The 25,399-nt window shown below is 44.9% G+C and overlaps 2 protein-coding genes across 6 annotated transcripts in view; one reads left to right on the plus strand and one right to left on the minus strand.

Annotated features, from left to right (window-relative positions):
* KIAA1328 (KIAA1328 ortholog) overlaps positions 1-2,203 on the minus strand; it is a 158,974-nt gene extending 156,771 nt beyond the window's left edge. For 2 of the 3 annotated variants that reach the window (XM_077284165.1, XM_077284173.1), the window contains exon 1: positions 2,075-2,203. In XM_077284165.1, coding sequence (XP_077140280.1) covers positions 2,075-2,189 — 115 coding nt within the window. In that variant the 5' untranslated portion in view covers positions 2,190-2,203. Of the gene's footprint in view, positions 1-2,019 lie in introns of all 3 variants that reach the window. The other variant, XM_077284181.1, reaches the window with a different exon arrangement.
* Positions 2,204-2,416: 213 nt separating this feature from the next.
* TPGS2 (tubulin polyglutamylase complex subunit 2) overlaps positions 2,417-25,399 on the plus strand; it is a 33,888-nt gene continuing 10,905 nt past the window's right edge. Inside the window, exons 1-3 of one of the 3 annotated variants that reach the window (XM_077284201.1) lie at positions 2,417-2,528; positions 6,703-6,793; positions 18,022-18,101. In XM_077284201.1, coding sequence (XP_077140316.1) covers positions 6,721-6,793; positions 18,022-18,101 — 153 coding nt within the window. In that variant the 5' untranslated portion in view covers positions 2,417-2,528; positions 6,703-6,720. The remainder of the gene's footprint in view (positions 2,529-6,702; positions 6,794-18,021; positions 18,102-25,399) is intronic. The other 2 variants (XM_077284219.1, XM_077284210.1) reach the window with 2 other exon arrangements.

Below are 25,399 nucleotides of genomic sequence, written 5' to 3' on the forward strand. Positions count from 1 at the left end.
CTGTATACACACACAGGACGCCGTCTCTATATATAACAGCTGTATACACACAGGACGCCGTCTCTCTCTATATAACAGCTGTATACACACAGGACGCCGTCTCTCTCTATATAACAGCTGTATACACACACAGGACGCCGTCTATATATATAACAGCTGTGTACACACACAGGACGCCGTCTCTCTATATAACAGCTGTATACATACACAGGACGCCGTCTCTCTATATAACAGCTGTATACACACACAGGACGCCGTCTCTATATATAACAGCTGTATACACACACAGGACGCCGTCTCTCTCTATATAACAGCTGTATACACACACAGGACGCCGTCTCTCTATATAACAGCTGTATACACACACAGGACGCCGTCTCCCTCTATATAACAGCTGTATACACACACAGGACGCCGTCTCTCTCTATATAACAGCTGTATACACACACAGGACGCCGTCTCCCTCTATATAACAGCTATATACACACACAGGACGCCGTCTCTCTATATAACAGCTGTATACACACACAGGACGCCGTCTCTCTATATAACAGCTGTATACACACACAGGACGCCGTCTCCCTCTATATAACAGCTGTATACACACACAGGACGCCGTCTCCCTCTATATAACAGCTGTATACACACACAGGACGCCGTCTCTCTCTATATAACAGCTGTATACACACACAGGACGCCGTCTCCCTCTATATAACAGCTATATACACACACAGGACGCCGTCTCTCTATATAACAGCTGTATACACACACAGGACGCCGTCTCTCTATATAACAGCTGTATACACACACAGGACGCCGTCTCTCTATATAACAGCTGTATACACACACAGGACGCCGTCTCTCTATATAACAGCTGTATACACACACAGGACGCCGTCTCTCTATATAACAGCTGTATACACACACAGGACGCCGTCTCCCTCTATATAACAGCTGTATACACACACAGGACGCCGTCTCCCTCTATATAACAGCTATATACACACACACAGGACGCCGTCTCTCTATATAACAGCTGTATACACACACAGGACGCCGTCTCTCTCTATATAACAGCTGTATACACACACAGGACGCCGTCTCCCTCTATATAACAGCTATATACACACACAGGACGCCGTCTCTCTATATAACAGCTGTATACACACACAGGACGCCGTCTCTCTATATAACAGCTGTATACACACACAGGACGCCGTCTCTCTATATAACAGCTGTATACACACACAGGACGCCGTCTCCCTCTATATAACAGCTGTATACACACACAGGACGCCGTCTCTCTATATAACAGCTGTATACACATACACAGGACACCGTCTCTCTATATAACAGCTGTATACACACACAGGACGCCATCTCTCTATATATAACAGCTGTATACACACACAGGACGCCGTCTCTCTATATATAACAGCTGTATACACACACAGGACGCCGTCTCTCTATATAACAGCTGTATACACACACAGGACGCCGTCTCTCTATATAACAGCTGTATACACACACAGGACGCCGTCTCTCTATATAACAGCTGTATACACACACAGGACGCCGTCTCTCTATATAACAGCTGTATACACACACAGGACGCCGTCTCTCTATATAACAGCTGTATACACACACAGGACGCCGTCTCTCTATATAACAGCTGTATACACACACAGGACGCCGTGTCTCTCTATATAACAGCTGTATACACACACAGGACGCCGTCTCCCTCTATATAACAGCTGTATACACACACAGGACGCCGTCTCTCTCTATATAACAGCTGTATACACACACAGGACGCCGTCTCCCTCTATATAACAGCTGTATACACACACAGGACGCCGTCTCTCTATATAACAGCTGTATACACACACAGGACGCCGTCTCTCTCTATATAACAGCTGTATACACACACAGGACGCCGTCTCCCTCTATATAACAGCTGTATACACACACAGGACGCCGTCTGTCGTTTTATGAGATATAAGCACACAATACACCGACCCTCCACTGCAGACCACTATTCCGTCCTCTCCTCACACTTTCCGGTAAAGGATACCGTCCTGACTCCAATACGCGGCGGCTTCTTCCCCGGCAACATCCGCCATCTTCAAACACCCGCCACCCACGGCGCCCAGCAACCAGCTCCAAACTCCGCCCTCCTGTTCTTTCATTGGCTGCGGTTCCATCCAGTTTCTTGTCTATTGGTCCATAACTATATCACACACAGGCGGAGGAAACGTAGACGTTAGTGACGTCACCCTCACCGTGCAATGCATTCTGGTAGTTGAAGTTTTTTGTTCCTTATGTTCTTAGTGGATTAAGAGTTGGGTAAACTACAATATCCGGCATGCAAAGCTTTGGATCACTTGACAGGGTGTAGACTACGTCTCCCATCGTGCTTTACGGTAGGGTTGTATATCCTGGTTACGGAAGGTGAGGACGGTAGTGGAGAGAGTCGGGTGTGGAGACGCTGCAGGCTGGCAGGGGACGTATGTGCGTGACCTGGTGTGGTGTGTAACCTATGCCTCATATATTTTATTAATGTTTGCAGGATGCAGTCAGAGCCTTAGTGTTGGTTGGGTGAATTGGGGCTTTCCTTGTGGGGTGCACTTACATAATGTGGGGTGCGCTTACATAATGCTGGGTGTTACTAATGGGCAGCACCCCGGACACGACGCGCCACGCGTCCCTGTGTGACCAACGCCCTGTGCAAGCCTCCTCTGAGGGTTTGTAATACGAGGCGACCTCCGTCCATGACGCTGGTGAGGGGTCCTGGCTCCATCATTATTTTGCACCTGTGATGTCCCTGACAATGCTGAAAATGGTTTCATATTTACATTTTTTTTTTCTTATGTTGTTTACAGGTTCAGCAGCAAAATGAAAGATCCCAATAATAAAATACAACGCGGCGAGGATCCCCGGTGTGAATACAGTTATCAGCAGCCGCAGAAGTGCTAAAACTGGCACAACAGAGGGCACCGAAGGGCGTTATTGAAAGGGTTAAATAACAACGCAGACGCACAGATAGTGATGCTCCATATCTAACCAGGCGACTCCAGCCGGGACCAAACCAGTTCTGGACATGAGAACTGGCATCAATGTGGGCAAATAGCCATTTTTTTTCAGATATTTTTGTAAGTGGTGTTTTTAAGGGGTTAAATGACTTTGCGCCACTGATCTCACACCACCATTACACGTATAGTGATGGCCGTCATCAAATTCGGGTCACTCCAAGCCTTATCCCAATGTGTTCTGGGCATCAAAGTGGGCAAAGGCTGCTGATCATCACTACGTATGTAATGGTGGTGAGAGACCGGTGGCCCAAAGTTATTAAACACCTTAAAAACTCCAGATACTTATTCAAATCTGGGAGAATCGGCTATTTTCCCACTTTTGATGCCAGTTCTGATGCCCAGAACCTATTTGAGCCAGGCGGGAGTGACCTGAATTTGACCATCACTATTTTTTTGATGGTCATGTGAGATCCGTGGCCTATAGTCATTTAGCCCCTTAAAAACAGTTACTTATTCAAATCGTTAAAATTGGCTGTCTGCCTACTTTGATGCCCGTTCTCATGCCCAGAACCCGTTGAGGTCGGGCTGGAGTGACCTGAATTAGATATGGAGTCTCACTATCTGTTTGCATTGTGACATCAGTGGCCCAAAGTTATTTAAACCTTTCAATAATGCCCTTCATTGTCCACTTTGATGCCCATTTTTGTGCCAGGTTTATCATTTTTGTAGCTGCTTTTAAGTGTTTTCACATCAGGAATCCTCGCCGCATCGTATTTTATTATTTTAGTCTGTGTTGTTAAACCTGTAAATAAACAGAAACAAATAATTATCTGAATAAGGCTACTTTCACACTAGCGTTAACTGCATTACGTCGCAAATCCGTTTTTTGCCGAAAAAACGGATGCGTCAAAAAAAGTGAAAAACGTATGCCACGCATACAGCATTTCGACGGATCCGTCGCAAATCCGCTAAACGTTTCCGTCGAAAATACTGGATGCGTTGCATACGTTGCATCCGTTTTTACCATCCGTTGCATCCGTTTTTACGACGGATCCGTTTTTAAAATGGGAGGCTCCCAAATTTGATTGGCTACTGGAAAATATGGAAAACTATATAATTACTGTTTTTACAGCCCATCTTTGAGGGTTTTAGTTTTGTGGCAGCGATGGAAGGTGTTCTTGTGAGGATTGCACTTAAATACGTGGCACTTATATACGTGGCACTTATATACGTGGCACTTAAATACGTGGCACTTAAATACGTGGCACTTAAATTCGTGGCACTTATATACGTGGCACTTAAATACGTGGCACTTAAATACGTGGCACTTAAATTCGTGGCACTTATATACGTGATACGTGGCACTTAAATACGTGGCACTGAAATACGTGGCACTTGAATACGTGGCACTTAAATACGTGGCACTTAAATACGTGGCACTTAAATACGTGGCACTTGAATACGTGGCACTTGAATACGTGGCACTTAAATACGTGGCACTTAAATACGTGGCACTTAAATACGTGGCACTTAAATACGTGGCACTTAAATACGTGGCACTGAAATACGTGGCACTTGAATACGTGGCACTTAAATACGTGGCACTTAAATACGTGGCACTTAAATACGTGGCACTTAAATACGTGCCACGTATTTCAGTGCCACGTATTTCAGTGCCACGTATTTCAGTGCCACGTATTTCAGTGCCACGTATTTCAGTGCCACGTATTTCAGTGCCACGTATTTCAGTGCCACGTATTTAAGTGCCACGTATTTAAGTGCCACGTATTTAAGTGCCACGTATATAAGTGCCACGTATATACGTGGCCATATATGTGGGGTTGAAGGCCCAGGCCAGGTTTATATAGATTTGGGGGTGTCTGGCCATTTGGCAACAAAATCCAGCTTCTGAGCATGCTCAGTGTAAAAAAACGTATTGCAGCGCTGCATTGCGTCGTACGACGTGTCCCGACGCATCCGTCGCTCATAGGCTTCCATTGTAGCCAACGACGCATGCCGCAGGATGCGTCGCGACACGTTTTTTAGGCGGAGACAAAAAACGCTACAAGCAACGTTTTTTGCCGACGACGTATCGCCAAATTTCGACGCATCCGTCGTAAAACGTACACGACGTATGCCAATCCGTCGCAATACGTCGCCAATACAAGTCTATGGGGAAAAAACGCATCCAGCAAAAACTTTTGCTGGATGCGTTTTTTCGGAAAAAAGACGTTTTGAGACGTAATGCAGTTAACGCTAGTGTGAAAGTAGCCTAAGAAACCAACTTCAGCATCGTCTGCCCCCACCTGCATTCTTCTAGCATTATTGTGGTAAATCCGTCAGCATTATTTTTTTCATGATGTTTGTGTGTGAAAAGGCATTATATACGTAATATCTTTTGTATTCTGCTGGAGCAGTCACTGTGTACATACATTACATTACTGATCCTGTACTGATCCCGAGTCACATCCTGTATTATACTCCAGAGCTGCACTCACTATTCTGCTGGTGCAGTCACTGTGTACATACATTACATCACTGATCCTGAGTTACATCCTGCATTATCCTCCAGAGCTGCACTCACTATTCTGCTGGTGCAGTCACTGTGTACATACATTACATCACTGATCCTGAGTTACATCCTGCATTATCCTCCAGAGCTGCACTCACTATTCTGCTGGTGCACTCACTGTGTACATACATTACATTACTGATCCTGTATTGATCCTGAGTCACATCCTGTATTATACTCCAGAGCTGCACTCACTATTCTACTTGTGCAGTCACTATGTACATACATTACATTACTGATCCTGTACTGATCCTGAGTTACATCCTGTATTATACTCCAGAGCTGCACTCACTATTCTGCTGGTGCAGTCACTGTGTACATACATTACATTACTGATCCTGAGTTACATCCTGCATTATCCTCCAGAGCTGCACTCACTATTCTGCTGGTGCAGTCACTGTGTACATACATTACATCACTGATCCTGAGTTACATCCTGCATTATCCTCCAGAGCTGCACTCACTATTCTGCTGGTGCACTCACTGTGTACATACATTACATTACTGATCCTGAGTTACATCCTGTATTATACCCCAGAGCTGCACTCACTATTCTGCTGGTGCAGTCACTGTGTACATACATTACATTACTGATCCTGAGTTACATCCTGTATTATACCCCAGAGCTGCACTCACTATTCTGTTGGTGCAGTCACTGTGTACATACATTTCTGATCCTGAGTTACATCCTGTGTTATACTCCAGAGCTGCACTCACTATTCTGCCACACCTAACGGTGCTTTGCAGCCTCACCCTTCCACAGCTGGGCCTTACCCCCTCGATGCTGATGTCTGGTGTAGGAGTGCACCCCTAAAATGTTGGTGAGGTCTGTATTATTGAGAAGTATGAACCTTGGCTGATGGGAGCGAGTGCTGGTGAACGCCATCCTCCTCGCCTCCCTGTGCTTCACCGTCACACAGATTAATGGAGCTGCCCGGTGTCACACACCAACAGATCTGACTTTAATAGTATAAGCCTGGAAGCCTCATGTGGTGCAAAGAAGAATGGAAGGGTTCAGTAGACCTTCTCTTACTGGTAGGACTAGAGTCGCTCCTTGTGTGCGGCCTCATCTAATGGTGACCCTGTGCTTCTCTTTAGGTCCAGTGTGGTGTCCAGATGGCAGATAAGAATGAAAACCTAATGGCTTCTCACATTGAGAAAATCACCCTGGGAATAAGCAAGATTTTGGGTGAGTGACCATGTGTGGCCGGACTTACAGTGCTGAGCAAAAGTTATGCTGCACAGTAAGAATGGTGTACAAAATGGAAGTGGTAATAGTTTATTATTAATTAACAATTAAATAAGCAAAAGAGAAATCTAAATCTCATTAATATCCCTTTGCCTTCAAAACAGTCCCAGTTCTCCTAGCTACACTTGTACTCTGTTTTTGATGGAAGACCCTTATTCATCACTCAGTGCCATCAGGGAGGCGTATGATTGGCTCCAAATTTATTCTGCCATAGGACAATAACCCCAAATATCCAACAATGTATAGAAGAGCACGGCGTCGTGGAAGTGATGATACGGACCCCACAGATCCCTGATCTCACATCATCCAGTCTGTCTGGGATCACACGCCAGAGACAGAAGGATTTGCACAAGTGACCTCCTCAGAAGATCTGTGGTCAATCCTCCAAGATGTCTGGAGCAACAACCTGCCGTGTGCCTTCAAAAACTGAGCAAGTGTACAGATGCTTCTCAGAAAATGAGAATATCATCAAACAGTTAATTTATTACTGTTCTTCAGTACAAAAAGTGAAATTCATATATAGTCATTACACACAGAGTGATCTATTTCATGTGTTTATTTCTGTTAATGTTGATGATTATGGCTTATAGACAATGAAAACCCCAAAGTTACTATCTCAGTAAATTAGAATACTTTATAACGCCAGCTTGAAAAAATTTGAACTTCCGGAATGTTGGCCTACTGAAATGTATGTTCAGTAAATGCACTGAATACTTGGTCGGGGCTCCTTTTGCAGCAATTACTGCATCAATGCGGTGTGGCATGGAGGCGATCTGCCTGTGGCACTGAGGGGGTATGGAAGCCAAGGTTGCTTTGATAGCAGCCTTCAGCTCGTCTGCATTGTTTGGTCTGGTGTCTCTCATCTTCTTCTTGACAACACCCCATAGATTCTCTATGGGGTTAAGGTCAGGCGAGTTTGCTGGCCAATCAAACCCAGTGATACTGTTGTTTGTAAACCAGGTATTGGTACATTTGGCAGTGTGGACAGGGGCCAAGTCCTGCTGGAGAATGAAATTTCCATCTCCAACAGCTTGTCAGCAGAAGAAAGCATGAAGTGCTCTAACATTTCCTGGTAGACGGCTGCGCTGACTTTGGTCTTGATAAAACACAGTGGACCTACACCAGCAGATGACATGGCTCCCCAAACCATCACTGATTGTAGAAACTTCACACTAGACCTCTGGCAGCTTGGGCTGTGGTCTCTCCACTCTTCCTCCACACTCTGGAACCTTGATTTCCAAATGAAATGCAAAATTGTCTTTAATCTGAAAACAACACCTTGGACCACTGAGCAACAGTCCAGTTCTTTTTCTCCTTGGCCCAGGTAAGACGCTTCTGGCATTGTCTATTGGTCATGAGTGGCTTGACACAAGGAATGCAACACTTGTAGCCCATGTCCTGGATATGTCTGTGTGTGAAGCCATTACTCCAGCAGCAGTCCACTCCTTGTGAATCTCCCCCAAATTTTTGAATGGCCTTTTCTTAACAATCCTTTCAAGGCTGCGGTTATCCCAGTTGCTTGTGCACCTTTCTCTGCAACACTTTTTCCTTCCACTCAACTTTCCATCATTATGCTTGGATACAATACAGCACTCTGTGAAAAGCCAGCTTCTTTAGCAATGACCTTTTTGTGGCTTACCCTCCTTGTGAAGTGTGTCAATGACTGCCTTCTGGACATCAGTCAAGTCAGGAGTCTTCCCCATGATTGTGGAGCCTACTGAAACAGACTAAGGGACCTTTTTAAATGCCTAGGAAGCCTTTGCAGGTGTTTTTTGTTAATTATTCTAATTTACTGAGATAATGACTTTTGGGATTTCACTGGCTATAAGCCATAAACATCAACAATAACAGAAATAAACGCTTGAAATAGATCACTGTGTGTAATGACTCTATATAATATATGAGTTTCACTTTTTGTATTGAAGAAGTGAAAAAATTAACTTTTTGATGATATTCTAATTTTGTGAGCAGCACTTGTGTCTAGAGGAAGTGATGATAAAGGAAAGGGCGGTCACCAAATATCGATGTGACTTAGATCCTTTTTTCTTTTCTTCATTCACTTAGCTTTTTTTTAATTGCTAAAAATGAACTCTTAACACTTCTATGTTTTTATAACATACTTAGTTTGCAGATTTTTCTCCACACCTTAATCGTTTGCACAGTGCAGTATATATGGAGGATAATCTGTAACGTTAGTCGTATGCATAAGGGAAGCCAGTGCTCCACATAACTTCCCTACCTGCGAGATCAGCGGTACATGAATTATGCCATTGCTGCTTCTCTCCAGGATTAATAATAATCATTTTATTTATATAGCGCCAACATATTCCGCAGCGCTTTACAACTTATAGAGGGGACTTGTACAGACAATAGACTCTACAGCATAACAGAAATCACAGTTCAAAACAGATACCAGGAGGAATGAGGGCCCTGCTCGCAAGCTTACAAACTATGAGGAAAAGGGGAGACACGAGAGGTGGATGGTAACAATTGCCTTAGTTATTTGGACCAGCCATAGTGTAAGGCTCGGGTGTTCATGTAAAGCTGCATGGACCAGTTCACTGCCTAAGTATGTAGCAGTACAGACACAGAGTGCTATTAACTGTATAAAGTGTATGAGAACATGATGCGAGGAACCTGATTATGGTTTAAGTTTTTTTTTTGTTTGTTTGTTTTTTTAATGGGCCGCACAGGGACAGTTAGGCTAATGCGTTGAGGCGGTAGGCCAATCTGAACAAATGAGTTTTTAGGGCACACTTAAAACTGTGGAGATTGGGGATTAATTGTATTAACCTGGGTAGTACATTCCAAAGAATCGGCGCAGCACGTGTAAAGTCTTGGAGACGGGAATGGGAGGTTCTGATTATTGAGGATGTTAACCTCAGTTCATTAGCAGAACGGAGGGCACAGGTAGGGTGGTAGACTGAGACCAGAGAGGAGATGTAGGGTGGTGCTGAGCCATGGAGTGCTTTGTGGATGAGGGTAATAAGTTTGTACTGGATTCTGGAGTGGATGGGTAACCAGTATAATGACTGGCACAAGGTAGAGGCATCGGTATAACAATTGGTGAGAATATGATCCTGGCAGCAGCATTCAGGACAGATTGGAGCGGGGAGAGTTTGGTAAGAGGGAGGACGATTAGTAGAGAGTTACAATAGTCCAGACAAGAATGAATGAGTGAAACAGGAAGTAAGAAAAGTGCAAATTCTAGAAATGTTTTTGAGATGCAGATAAGAAGAGCGACCCAGTGATCGGATGTGGGGGGTTAATGAAAGCTCGGAATCAAGGATGACCCCAAGGCAGTGGGCATGTTGCTTGGGAGTAATGGTGGAACCGCACACGGAGATGGCAATGTCAGGCAAAGGTAGGTTAGTAGAGGGAGAGAACATGAGGAGTTCAGTTTTTGACAGGTTCAGTTTCAGATAGAGGGAGGACATGATGTTAGAGACAGCAGTAAGACAATCACTGGTGTTTTCTAAAAAGGCCTTTGTGATATCAGGAGAAGTGTATAATTGGGTGTCATCAGCATAGAGAAGGTACTGGAAACCAAATCTACTGATTGTTTGTCCAATAGGGGCAGTATACAAAGAGAAGAGGAGGGCTAATGAGTGTTCGGCTGAAGGGGGCGGCAACGGTTAATAAATATGGGGGAGGAGGGTTCTGCGGGGTACTGCAAGTTTGGTTTGACGTTTCTCTACATATGTTTATAAGTTGGATTGTTCTGAAAACAAAAATTGTGGGAAATTCTGTTTGTTACGGCAGCGGGAGGCGAGTGGAGAGGGTAAGGCAAGGGAGAGTGTTCGCAATGGGCGGTGGAGCCCCACTCTTGATAAGAGAATGTGTGGTATTGAATGGGTTAGGGGGGTAAGTTTGGGGTTGATGGGGGGGTGGGAGGGGTTAGACAGCTCAAATTTGGAAAGGAGGTTGCTATGAAGGATGATGAGTCACATGATGGGGGGCCACACTAAAATATTGAGCTGGAATGTGAGAGGCCTTGCGGATGGGACCCGGCGAGTCTACAGTATGTCCGAGAGCAGAGATCCTCAATGATATGTCTGCTGGAAATGCATTTGGTGCATGAAAAGGTGGATGTATTAAAGAGACGCTGGATACAGAAGGCATACCACTCTACCTTCTCTGCGTACTCTAGGGGGGTGTCGTTGTTGGTACCCGTGGGAGTGCAATATGAAGAGGTGACTGTTCAGGTGGATGTGGATGGTCAGTATGTGATGGTGCAATGTAAAATAAATGGAGTATTGATGTTTATAGCGGCAATGTACATTCCGCCCCCGTACTCAATTAAGAAAATTAGGGAGGTGTTGGAATGGGTGGAACGCCGGGGTCCGATGCCTTTTCTAATCATAGGAGATCTTAATAACATATGTGATGACTTTTGGGATAAAATAAAAATTCCCAGAATAGGACAGGGGGACATATTACTACGTTTGGGACTTATATTCGCGAAGTGGGTTTGACTGACCTATGGCGAGTTAGGCATCTTGGGGAAAGGGGGTATTCATGTTATACACCGGCTCACGGTACTCTATCCAGAATTGATCTAGCACTAGGCAATCGTCTGTTGAACACTATGGTGATGGATGTTCGATATTTACCCAGGGCTCTCTCGGACCATAGTCCAATTGAGGTGGAGTTTCGACTGGTGGGGACGCGGGCTGTGGGCCAGAGAGAGTGGAAGTTTCACCCTAACTAGCTGCATAGTATAGATTTAGATAAGATAAAACAGGAGTTGGCGGAATTTTTTGTGTGCTGAATGATGGGAGTGCAGATGTTCTTACCATATGGGAAACCATATGGAAAACTATGAAGGCGTACCTAAGAGGACTACTATTTAGAGATATTAGTAGATGTAAGCGGCGGACGAGAAGGCGGCGGTTGATGGGCTAAGGGTAGCGGAGGATGAGATGGTTATGATGGGTACCCCTGAAGCTGAGAGCAGATTAAAGGCAGCTCAGAGTCACCTGGAAAAAACTTTGCTGGGAAAGGCAGAAAGGAAGCGGGAGTTTCAGAAACTGGCGTATTATCAGGAGGGTGAGACTGTCGGACACATGCTGTCGCTGGTGGCTTCTGCTCAGAGGAATACTTCGTTTGTTCACTCTGACTTCCGGGAATGGTGGGATTGTCTCCGAAAATTCAGATATTTTGGGGGTCTTTGTGGACTTTTACGCTGACCTATAGTCCTCTAGGGTAGATGAGTCAGCAGGAGACACAGTGGCGTTTCTTGAAGGACTGGCGCTTTCGAGGTTGAGTGACGTGGATAGAGAGGGCTTGGAGGCTCCCATCACAGAGGAGGAACTGGGTCGGGCATTACAGTCTATGGCTAATGGGAAGGCACCTGGAGTGGATGGGTTTCCCGCTGAGCTCTACAAAAATATGGGGGAGGTGCTAATTCCCAGATTAAAGGTGGTCCTGGATGAGGCTAAAAGTAGAGGGTATTTGCCATCATCCATGAGAGAAGCCATAATAACGGTAATTCATAAGGAAGGGAAAGACTTAGGGCAGCCTGAATCATACCGGCCGATCTCCTTACTCACTGTTGATGTCAAGCTTCTGGCCAAGGTGTTGGCGACTAGGTTGACGAGTGTAATCTCCGGCCTAGTGCACACAGACCAATCTGGCTTTATGCCTGATAGATCCACGGCGGTAAATCTATGGAGATTGTTTATGAATCTGCAGCTTAGGTCCGACTATTATGGCCAGAGAGTCATTGCATCCTTAGATGCTCATAAGGCATTTGACAGTGTGGAATGGGGATATCTTTGGCCGGTATTGCAGTGTATGGGGTTTGGCTCGCAGTTTGTGTCCTGGATTCGGCTGCTGTACTCGCGGCCGGTGGCTAGAGTCAGGGTGAACAGGGAGTTATTAAGGACTATACATTTAGCGAGAGGTACGAGGCAGGGGTGTCCACTCTCTCCTCTTTTGTTTGCCCTGGCTGTGGAACCATTGGCTGCTAAGCTTCGACAGTCGGACGAGGTGTCAGGGTTTAAATATGAGATGATTGAAGGAAAGGTGGCGCTGTACGAGGACGACATCCTACTGTTTCTGGCAGACCTGGTCGCTTCTTTGAGGGGTGCTATTGGGCTTATTGAAAGATTTGGGGCATTGTCGGGGTTGATGTTAAATTGGAGTAAGTCTATTTTGTTCAAGGTAGACTATGTTGAAGATGAGGGGAGTGAGCCGCTGGAGGAGGGGCGATTGTGGGTGGTAAGTCACCTTAAGTACCTTGGGATATGGATCTCGATGCCTGTGGCGGACTACATACAGAGGAATCTGACTCCGATCTTAAGTATTCTTAAGGCAAAAGTGGATGCTTTGATTAAGTTGCATTTATCTGTGGTAGGCAGGGTGAATCTCATCAAAATGATTCTGATGCCAAAAATCCTATATGTTCTTCATAACGCGCCAGTTTGGATACAGCGGGAAAAATTTAGGCAGATTAACTCCCTGTTTAGAAAATTTGTTTGGCGTCGGATCAAGCTGGAGATGCTTCAGCGGCCCAAGAATGAGGGGGGCTTGGCATTGCCTAACCCTGAAGTATATTTTCTGGCAGCCCAGAGTCAACACTTGAAGGGCTGGGCGTGTGAGGGATCGTCCAGCACGGTACAGCAATTGATGGAAAAAGTGACAAACAGAAGACCGGTAGTGCAGTGTCTAGAGGATGGGTCTCTGGGGGCACTGGGGAAGTCGTATCCTACTATATTTTTGATATGTAAATTGTGGGGTAGACTGAAACACATACGTGGGGTTGGGGGTCTGACCAGGTTCTCCCCGATATGGCATAATAATAACCTACCGGAATTTGTGGCACTGGGGGTGTTACCTGAGTGGCAGGCGGTGGGAATTCAATATGTGTATCAGATAATTGAGCAGGAGGAGTTGAAATCCTTTTCTCGATTGCATGCAGAGTTTGGTCTCGGGCCTAAGGGGGAATATCAGTATTTGCGGATGAGGCACGCATTTGGAGCTCAGAATAGGGACGGAAATACCAGTATTTAGAGGGATATAGTGTTGGAATATGTCTCTGGTGAGGGGACTACTAGGGCAGTTATTTCTACTCTTTATAAAGACTTGCTGCATACTTACCTTCTGGGGTATCTGATCACGGCAAGAGCTAGGTGGGAGAGAGATGTGGGCCCAATGGAGAATGAAACTTGGGAATCGGTGCTGGAATGGGTACCAAGGCTGTCACTGAGCGAACCGTATAGGCTTTCACATCTCTATGTGACACACAGAATCTATAAATCTCCGGAAGTATTGTTCAAGGCAGGTTTGCGTGATGACTCTGAATGCCCGAGGTGTAGGTCCGCAGATGCTGACATATTTCATATGATGTGGACCTGTCCGAGACTGGCTGCTTTTTCGTTGGTGGTTTTGAGTCGAGTGGAAGGTGCGTACAAATGCACGGTGCCAAGAGACCCGATAGTGTGCTTGTTGGGATGCGTGGATGAGATTGGAGGGGATAAGGCTACGTTCACACGATCAGGATTTCCATCCTTTTTTTTTCCTGCCCGTTTTTGGAAAACGGCAGCTAAATTCCGCAGTGAATTTGAGCTGCGTTTTCTGATCCTTTTTCTTCAGCGTTTTCCACTGCGGGTTTCCAATAGCAGTTTCCTATTGGAGCTGCTGGAAAACCGGTGCGGAATCCGCTGAAAGAATTGACATGCTACTTCTTTTTTCCGCTGGAAAATCCGCGCGGATTTTCCAGCGGAAAAACGGATCGTTAGCACAGCGGTTTTGGTTTTCCATTGGGTTACATTGTACTGTAACCAACATGGAAAACTGATCCGGATCCGCAGCTGAAAATCCGCTACGGATCCGGATCAAAATCCGGATCGTGTGAACGTAGCCTTACAATCTGAAGACAGCCATTGCCAGATTACTGTATATGGCTCGAAAGGTAATAGCGCGAAATTAGATTAGGGACGAGCCGACTACAAGAAGGGAATTCCTTCAGTATGTAAAACAGGGCCTGATATTAGAAAAAGGAACTTATAAGAAAAGAGGGAAAATAGAAACCTTCGATAAATTGTGGTCTTCGTGGCTCGCCATGGGATAGGTTCACTATAAAAGAAGGGTGTTTTTAATATGAGGCGTACAGATCTACATGAGATGATAGTAACTCTATAATCCTGATGGTTAAGTTATTAAAAGAGGCTGGCTGTCTGATTGGGAGGGGGTGGATTAAGTTGGGAATGGGGGGGTCTGTTTTGGGGTGAAAACTTTGTATTGAAATATAAGAATGTAACAAGTTAATTGTCATGTGATCCTAAATAAAAATTTATTTGAGTTAACAAAGAGAAGAGGAGGGGGCCTAGAACCGATCCTTGAGGAACACCAACAGTAAGGGTATGTGCACACGTTCAGGATTTCTTGCAGAAATTTCCTGAAGAAAACCGGAAATTTTCTGCAAGAAATCCGCATTTTTTTTTTTGCGTTTTTTTTCCGTTTTTTTCGCGTTTTTTTAGCATTCTGCAAGCGTAATTAGCTTGCAGAATGCTAAAGTTTTCCAAGCGATCTGTAGCATCGCTTGGAAAACTGACTGACAAGTTGGTCACACTTGTCAAACATACTGTTTGACAAGTGTGACCAACTTTTTACTATAGATGCAGCTTATGCAGCATCTATAGTAAAAGATAGAATGTTTAAAAATAATAAAAAAAATTAAAAAATGCTTATACTCACCCAGACATCTCATCAGCGGCATCCGTTCGTCTTCCTATAGCTGGTGTGTGCGCGCAGGACCTTCCGTGACGTCACGGTCACGTGAGCGGTCACATGACCGCTCACGACCAATCACAGGACAGTGACGTCATCGGCGAGGTCCTTCGCCGCACATCAGCTACAGGAACCGAACGGCAGCGTGCAGTGGAGGCGGGAACACTGCGCGGGACATCGAGGGTGAGTATATCGCTATTTTTTATTTTATTTCTTATTTTTTGACCACTTATATGGTGCCCAGTGCGTGGAGGAGAGTCTCCTCTCCTCCACCCTGGGTACCAACCGCACATAATCTGCTTACTTCCCGCATGGTGTGCACAGCCCCGTGCGGGAAGTAAGCAGATCAATGGACCCCTAGGTGTGCGGAATCCCTGCAATTCCGCATTTTTAATGAACATGTTGCTTTTTTTTCCGCTATGCGATTTTTTCGCGGAAAAAATCGCAACATTTGCACAAAAAATGCGGAATACCTTGTAAATAATAGGAGGCATAGGTTAGCGGTTTTTTTCGCGTTTTTATCACGTTTTTATAGCGAAAAAACGCGAAAAAAACGCTAAAAATCCTGAACGTGTGCACATGGCCTTAGGGGAAGGTGAGAGGAGGAGGAACCAGCAAAAGATACAGTGAAGGATCGGTCAGAGAGATAGGAGGAGAACCAAGAGAGAACTTTGTTCTTGAGGCCGATGGAGCGGAGCATAGGGAGGAGGAGCTGATGGTCCACAGTGTCGAATGCTGCGGAGAGATCCAAGAGAATTAGCATGGAGTAGTGACCATTAGATTTAGCTGTAAATATGTCATTAGAGACTTTAGTGAGGGCAGTTTCAGTGGAGTGTAAAGAGCGGTAACCTGATTGAAGAGGGTCGAGAAGAGAGTTATCTGAGAGATAGCGGGTAAGACGGGAGTGGACCAGGAGTTCGAGGAGTTTAGAGATGAAGGGGAGATTAGAGACAGGATTAGAAACGATCACTCTGTTGTGACTTTTCCCATATTTTCCTGTATGAGAGGAGTGGATTGCTCACCTCCTCTTTCTGCCTGGGTACCTAAAAACCAAGTCACCACTGATCAGATATTCCTTTGCTATAACACAAATGCATGTTGCTGGAGTACCCCCTTTATATGGGCACTATGGGTGGGGACGATCACCTTCATTACTAAGCAAAGCATGACTATAGCCCTCCATGCAGAGCTGCTACAAGTGACCACCCGATTGTATTGCTCCACAAATGCCCCACAGCTGACTGACATATTACAGACTTTTTAGGAAATTTGTGTAACATTTTTAGGGCTCTAAAGCCAATAAGCAATCCAGTACATCTACCACTCTGATTTCTGTCTCTTACACCTCTGCATGTTTTTTGAGTCCCTTTTTGATCCTTGAAAATCGCTGCTGTACAAATATCACTGATCGCAAAGGACGTTCCCACGATCACTCCTGATTGTATCCTGCTCCACTGTAGCCATCATCATTTTTCTAGGATCCTATCTCCTGTGTGTGGTCGTGTCTCCCAGTAATACTAAGGAGCAGGGCTGTGGAGTCAGTAAGCCAAACCTCTGACCCCTCAATATCCCTTACTCCGACTCCACCGCACTGATCACTACTGAGCATGTACATAAAGTGCAGCACAGATTCACCTCCCCTCCGACTCCCCAGCACTGGTCACTACTGAGCATGTATATAAAGTGCAGCACAGATTCATCTCTACTCCGACTCCCCAGCACTGGTCACTACTGAGCATGTTCATAAAGTGCAGCACAGATTCATCTCAACTCCGACTCCACCGCACTGATCACTACTGAGCATGTTCATAAAGTGCAGCACAGGTTCGTCTCTACTCCGACTCCCCAGCACTGGTCACTACTGAGCATGTACATAAAGTGCAGCACAGGTTCATCTCTACTCCGACTCCCCAGCACTGGTCACTACTGAGCATGTGCATAAAGTGCAGCACAGATTCATCTCAACTCCGACTCCACAGCACTGGTCACTACTGAGCATGTGCATAAGGTGCAGCCCAGATTCATCTCAACTCCGACTCCACAGCACTGGTCACTACTGAGCATGTGCATAAAGTGCAGCACAGATTCGTCTCCTCTAAAAGCCGAGATCCTTAGATCAGGAATAGAACAGACATTTATAGGGCATTTCACAACTTTCCCAAATTCTTATGAAAAAATTTGGAACGCATCCTGCATTGTACTGCTGTACCAAACTTATTATATAATTTTGGAATCTGTCCTTTTTATACTGACTCCACCAAAATGAATACCGACTCAACAACCCTGCTAAAGGGAATAAATATATTGGTTGACTTCTGATGCATCCTTGTTTTCTTATCATTGGGAAGGCACAGTTTTCAGTCTCTTCATGAATTGTGACATTTTGGTCTCCTGTAAATGTGGAGAAGAGTAATCATGATGTTCTTATTTATTAGAGTCATCTCCCGGTGTGACTGATGTGAAGATTGAGGAGAAGCCTCCTGCCGAGCGTCACACTTTAATCTCTTGGGAGCAGGTGAGCGAGATCATATATCATAACCAATATGTGTAGTTTGCATATGCATTACGTACGCCATACTGATCCTGTACTATACTCCAGAGCTACACTTATTTTATCGATATTGGATACAGTATAGATAACGGTCACTCACATCTGAGCAGCATATTCCTGTGTAACTAAAGAAGTAGCCTACATAAAAAGGAGCAGAACTTGGTAAATACATGACATTACAGCCAGTTTGTTAACTTGTAAAATGGGAGGAAAAATTATGCAAATTGATTACCTAATTAAACAATGCGAGTTGGTCTCATCACCATTCTTCCCCTTTAACTGTGAATGCTGGCTTGGAGGACATTTAACTATAAAAAAGGGTAGATACCTCCATGGACAGAGATTCAACCAAGACATCCAGAGAACCAGAGACTCTCTACAGGACAGCAGCCAATACATCATGGCTCCATCACGAGGGACACAGATGTGTCATTCTACAGGACCACGTCCCTGGCTGGAACAATACAGATCTGCTCCATTGACCCTCACTAATCCCATGGATACATTTGGGGTAGTCAGGATTTGGACCCGCCGGTCTCTTGATCTCCATGGATACCTTTGTGGAGACCAGGAATGGGACCTGCGGGTCACCTGGCTCCATGGAGATGATCAGAGAAGCCAGATTGTGACCCTCCTGTCTACTAGCTTACCAAAGGAGAAGCCCCTATTGTTAAAATATAACCTTTAATAATAAATTTCTAAAAAATAGAATAAATCCCCCTCAGTGAAAAAATGCCTATGTAAACTTTGCTGAGAGGTAATAGGGAAGAAAAACCAATGAAATACCCTACACTCTCCAACTAGCTAGTAAGCAATAATGTTATAATACTAGAAAAACCTCCATCAAAAATATCTCTATATATATATATATCTACCGTATAAGCCGAGATTTTCAGCCCACTTTTTTGGGCTGAAAGTCCCCCTCTCGGCTTATACTCGAGTCATACCCAGGGGTCGGCAGGGGAGGGGGGCTGTCTAAAAATCACCTAGTCCAGGCGCGGTCCCTGCAGGTCCCTGGCTTCCCCGGCGCCGGCAGCAGCAGCTTCAGCTTCTTCCTGTACTGAGCGGTCACATGGTACCGCTCATTACAGTAAATGAATATGCGGCTCCACCTCCCATAGGGATGGAGCCGCATATTCATTACTGTATTGAGCGGTAACAGTGACCGCTCAGTACAGTTAGAAGCTGTGGCGTCGGGGAAGCAGGGACTGCACAGCGCCAGGACCAGGTGAGTATAAGGGGAGGGGAGCGCAGCGCTGCGCGATAGTCACCTTTCCTCGTTCCGGGCGCCGATCTGTCTTCAGCAGTGACGCTCAGGTCAGAGGGCGCGGTGACGTAGTTAGTGTGCGCCCTCTGCTGAACGTCGGTGCTGAACATGGAGTGGCGCCGGAACAAGGTGCGGGTGACTATTGAAAGTGCCGGGGGCCTGACCGACGGAGAGGTGAGTATGTGATTTTTTTTTTTATCGACGCAAATGGGGCAAATATCTGTATGGGGCATCTATGGGGCCATAATGTTTGTGCAGCACTATATGGGGCTATAATGTTTGTGCAGCACTATATGGGGCCCATAATATTTGTGCAGCACTATATGGGGCCCATAATGTTTGTGCAGCACTATATGGGGCCCATAATGTTTGTGCAGCACTATATGGGGCCCATAATGTTTGTGTAGCACTATATGGGGCCCATAATGTTTGTGCAGCACTATATGGGGCCTATAATGTTTGTGCAGCACTATATGGGGCCCATAATGTTTGTGCAGCACTATATGGGGCCCATAATGTTTGTGCAGCACTATATGGGGCCCATAATGTTTGTGCAGCACTATATGGGGCCCATAATGTTTGTGCAGCACTATATGGGGCCCATAATGTTTGTGCAGCACTATATGGGGCCCATAATGTTTGTGCAGCACTATATGGGGCCCATAATGTTTGTGCAGCACTATATGGGGCCCATAATGTTTGTGCAGCACTATATGGGGCCATAATGTTTGTGCAGCACTATATGGGGCCCATAACGTTTGTGCAGCAATATATGGGGCCCATAACGTTTGTGCAGCACTATATGGGGCCCATAACGTTTGTGCAGCACTATATGGGGCCCATAATGTTTGTGCAGCACTATATGGGGGCCATAACGTTTGTGCAGCACTATATGGGGGCCATAACGTTTGTGCAGCACTATATGGAGCCATAACGTTTGTGCAGCACTATATGGGGCCATAACGTTTGTGCAGCACTATATGGGGCCATAACGTTTGTGCAGCACTATATGGGGCCATAACGTTTGTGCAGCACTATATGGGGGCCATAACGTTTGTGCAGCACTATATGGAGCCATAACGTTTGTGCAGCACTATATGGGGCAAGTGTCTGTATGGGGCCATAATTAACGTTTGTAGGGCACTACAGTATGTGGGGCAAGTGTCTGTATGGAGCATCTTATAGGGCCATAATCAAGGTTTGTGCAGCACTATATGGGGCAAATATCTTTATAGAGCATCTTATGGGGCCATAATCAGCATTTGTGCAGCATTATATTGGGCAAATGTGTCTATGGAGCATCTTATGGGGCCTTTATGCAGGATTATACAGTCATGGCCAAAAGTATTCACACCCCTGCAATTCTGTCAGATAATACTCAGTTTCTTCCTGAAAATGATTGCAATCACAAATTATTTGGTATTATTATCTTCATTTAATTTGTCTTAAATGAAAAAACACAAAAGAGAATGAAGCAAAAAGCAAAACATTGATCATTTCACACAAAACTCCAAAAATGGGCCAGACAAAAGTATTGGCACCCTCAGCCTAATACTTGGTTGCACAACCTTTAGCCAAAATAACTGCGACCAACCGCTTCCGGCAACCGTCAATGAGTTTCTTACAATGCTCTGCTGGAATTTTAGAGCATTCTTCTTTGGCAAACTGCTCCAGGTCCCTGATATTTGAAGGGTGCCTTCTCCAAACTGCCATTTTTAGATCTCTCCACAGGTGTTCTATGGGATTCAGGTCTGGACTCATTGCTGGCCACCTTAGAAGTCTCCAGTGCTTTCTCTCAAACTATTTTCTAATGCTTTTTGAAGTGTGTTTTGGGTCATTGTCCAGCTGGAAGACCCATGACTTCTGAGGGAGACCCAGCTTTCTCACACTGGGCCCTACATTATGCTGCAAAATTTGTTGGTAGTCTTCAGACTTCATAATGCCATGCACACGGTCAAGCAGTCCAGTGCCAGAGGCAGCAAAGCAACCCCAAAACATCAGGGAGCCTCCGCCATGTTTGACTGTAGGGATCGTGTTCTTTTCTTTGAATGCCTCTTTTTTTTCTTCTGTAAACTCTATGTTGATGCCTTTGCCCAAAAAGCTCTACTTTTGTCTCATCTGACCAGAGAACATTCTTCCAAAACGTTTTAGGTTTTTTCAGGTAAGTTTTGGCAAACTCCAGCCTGGCTTTTTTATGTCTCGGGGTAAGAAGTGGGGTCTTCCTGGGTCTCCTACCATACAGTCCCTTTTCATTCAGACGCCGACGGATAGTACGGGTTGACACTGTTGTACCCTCGGACTGCAGGGCAGCTTGAACTTGTTTGGATGTTAGTCGAGGTTCTTTATCCAACATCCGCACAATCTTGCATTGAAATCTCTTGTCAATTTTTCTTTTCCGTCCACATCTAGGGAGGTTAGCCACAGTGCCATGGGCTGTAAACTTCTTGATGACACTGCGCACGGTAGACACAGGAACATTCAGGTCTTTGGAGATGGACCTGTAGCCTTGAGATTGCTCATGCTTCCTTACAATTTGGTTTCTCAAGTCCTCAGACAGTTCATTGGTTTTCTTTCTTTTCTCCATGCTCAATGTGGTACACACAAGGACACAGGACAGAGGTTGAGTCAACTTTAATCCATGTCACCTGGCTGCAAGTGTGATTTAGTTATTGCCAACACCTGTTAGGTGCCACAGGTAAGTTACAGGTGCTGTTAATTACACTAATTAGAGAAGCATCACATGATTTTTCGAACAGTGCCAATACTTTTGTCCACCCCCTTTTTTATGTTTGGTGTGGAATTATATCCAATTTGGCTTTAGGACAATTCTTTTTGTGTTTTTTAATTTACGACAAATTAAATGAAGATAATAATACCAAAGAATTTGTGTTTGCAATCATTTTCAGGAAGAAACTGAGTATTATCTGACAGAATTGCAGGGGTGTCAATACTTTTGGCCATGACTGTATGGGTCATATTTTAATATGGAGCATCTTATGGGGCCATCATAAACTGCATGGAGCATTATATGGGGCTCCTGATTCAATATGGATATTCAAAAACACTTAACCTACTGATGTCTCAATTAATTTTACTTTTATTGGTATCTATTTTTACTTTTGACATTTACCGGTAGCTGCTGCAATTCCCACCCTAGGCTTATACTCGAGTCATTAAGTTTTCCCAGTTTTTTGTGGCAAAATTAGGGGGGTCGGCTTATACTCAGGTCGGCTTATACTCGAGTATATACGGTATGTATGTTACTGTAAAAGTCAGAAGGACGGTAAAACCTAGGATTTACCGGTCAATCTGGACCTTCACAGAGGCCGTCGGTAAAAGCTCAAAATGAAAAGTAAAATTGGACTTTTACCGGTGAAGTCTTGGTAAATGTTAACATTTCTCAGCAGCGTTGGTAAAAGTCAGATGTATTCCATATAAACAAACGATTTTGGACTTTTACCTGGGCGATTTGGTAAATCTTTACATTTACCAGCATGTGTTGGTAAAAGTAACTTTGAGTCACAGAATTCTGACTCTGACCAGCAGATGATGGTGGTAAAAGTTAACTAAACGCAATTTCCCATTCTGATGAAGGCCTTAATCGTTAGAAATATTTTTATTCTTCAAAATGCAAATGTGTCCTCCATTTCCTCGCCCGCGGTGGCTTACACTTTTTATTACACCCTTCTCATCTACATTTACCAAGAAGCCGTGGTAAATGTGCACATTTACCAACTGCGCTTGGTTAAAGTCAGATGTTCCATCTTCACACCAGATATTTCTGACTTTTACCAACGCTGTTGAGAAATGTTAACATTTACCAAGACTTCACCGGTAAAAGTCCAATTTTACTTTTCATTTAGAGCTTTTACCGACGGCCTCGGTGAATGTCCAGATTGACCGGTAAATCCTAGGTTTTACCGTCCTTCTGACTTTTACAGTAACATATATACATATATAACAGAGGTACACCCAGTATTATACCTCATGAAAAACAACTAACAGCACCAAAATTGATAATATTTAGTGACGGTATAAAAAGTGTTGCTATGTCACAACAAGCTCACTCAGCCGATGTGTGGAAATGAGTGACCTGTCCCTAGATATCCACTCTGAGGGCCTACCTTGGTGCGGAGGTTGGCACCCTAAGAAATACGAGACTGGCGCCCCCGTTCGTGCGATGGCTGTCCCTGCACTCCTATTAAACCCTATAAGACCGAAGGTAGGAAACAGAGGGCCAGATGGCCTGTGTATATTGTATATTGTATTATGCACTACTAGAATGATAACAATGTGCACATAATAATAATAAAAGGGTAGGATGTACGAGGGTAGAAGAGACAGTGCACTCAATCTAGGTCACTCATAGCTAACACATTAGGTTTAAAGATAAAAATATCTAAGTCCCATAACAACACTTTACTGTGAAAAAGTAATCCCCACCTACTTAGTTTTTAGGGATTTGATGGGTGCTGACATGCAATGACTCTTATAAAATTTCCAGCAACTGTACTGCATAGCATTGATAAACCAAATGAATAACTATAGCCACACACGGAATTGTATACCACACAACTGCACATTGCAAGATAATACACCGGGAGCACGAAGGGAATAATTCCCCAAACCAACTGTACTTATCTGCTCCAGTGCGGTATTGCATGCAAGCAGCTGGAATGTACGATGATATAGCTCCTTAGATGAAGGAGACACACTCTTGACGCGTTTCCCCCAACCGGGTTCATCAGGAGAGATTCAGGATGTTATGGCAGTAAGGAGTCATGATTAAAAATGAGGCTGCAAACCAAGCACGGCAGACCCCTCCTAATATACTCATTAGAACAAGATGGCTATACATCAATTTCCTGTTTAACATGTAAAAAAGAAGCACCCAGATACAGGTAGAGGTAAATACCTCACATGCATTGACCTGTAATAGAAAAGACCATCGGCGGCCATTTTATTGGAGACCCATACCATTCTAAGTGTAGCGCTAGCTCTAGAGGCTGGAAAACGCTGGGACTGTCCTATGTCTTATCTGTCTGTTTTGTGGTTCAATAAAGTATTTCCGCACTGTTTTACCCTCACCCTGTGTTATGCCCACAATAAAAAGAAAGGGGCAATGCTTGGGGATGATCCCTTGTCCATCCGGTTTCAACTAGCGAACCAGGGCACCCTCTAACCCTCCGTGTCTCCACATCCATCTCTACTTATAATCACAAATGACCTCAACACAGTATGATGCCCCAACTGTGATCCCAATTCAGCCTTCCACACAGTATAATGGGCTCCACATAGTTCTCCATGCAGTATAATGGGCCCCACATAGTCCTCCATGCAGTATAATGGGCCCCACATAGTCCTCCATGCAGTATAATGGGCCCCACATAGTCCTCCATGCAGTATAATGGGCCCCACATAGTCCTCCATGCAGTATAATGGGCCCCACATAGTCCTCCATGCAGTATAATGGGCCCCACATAGTCCTCCATGCAGTATAATGGGCCCCACATAGTCCTCCATGCAGTATAATGGGCCCCACATAGTCCTCCATGCAGTATAATGGGCCCCACATAGTCCTCCATGCAGTATAATGGGCCCCACATAGTCCTCCATGCAGTATAATGGGCCCCACATAGTCCTCCATGCAGTATAATGGGCCCCACATAGTCCTCCATGCAGTATAATGGGCCCCACATAGTCCTCCATGCAGTATAATGGGCCCCACATAGTCCTCCATGCAGTATAATGGGCCCCACATAGTCCTCCATGCAGTATAATGGGCCCCACATAGTCCTCCATGCAGTATAATGGGCCCCACATAGTCCTCCATGCAGTATAATGGGCCCCACATAGTCCTCCATGCAGTATAATGGGCCCCACATAGTCCTCCATGCAGTATAATGGGCCCCACATAGTCCTCCATGCAGTATAATGGGCCCCACATAGTCCTCCATGCAGTATAATGGGCCCCACATAGTCCTCCATGCAGTAT

The sequence above is a fragment of the Ranitomeya variabilis genome, chromosome 1 (assembly GCF_051348905.1).
Source record: "Ranitomeya variabilis isolate aRanVar5 chromosome 1, aRanVar5.hap1, whole genome shotgun sequence".
In the NCBI taxonomy this organism is placed as follows: Eukaryota; Metazoa; Chordata; class Amphibia; order Anura; family Dendrobatidae; genus Ranitomeya; species Ranitomeya variabilis.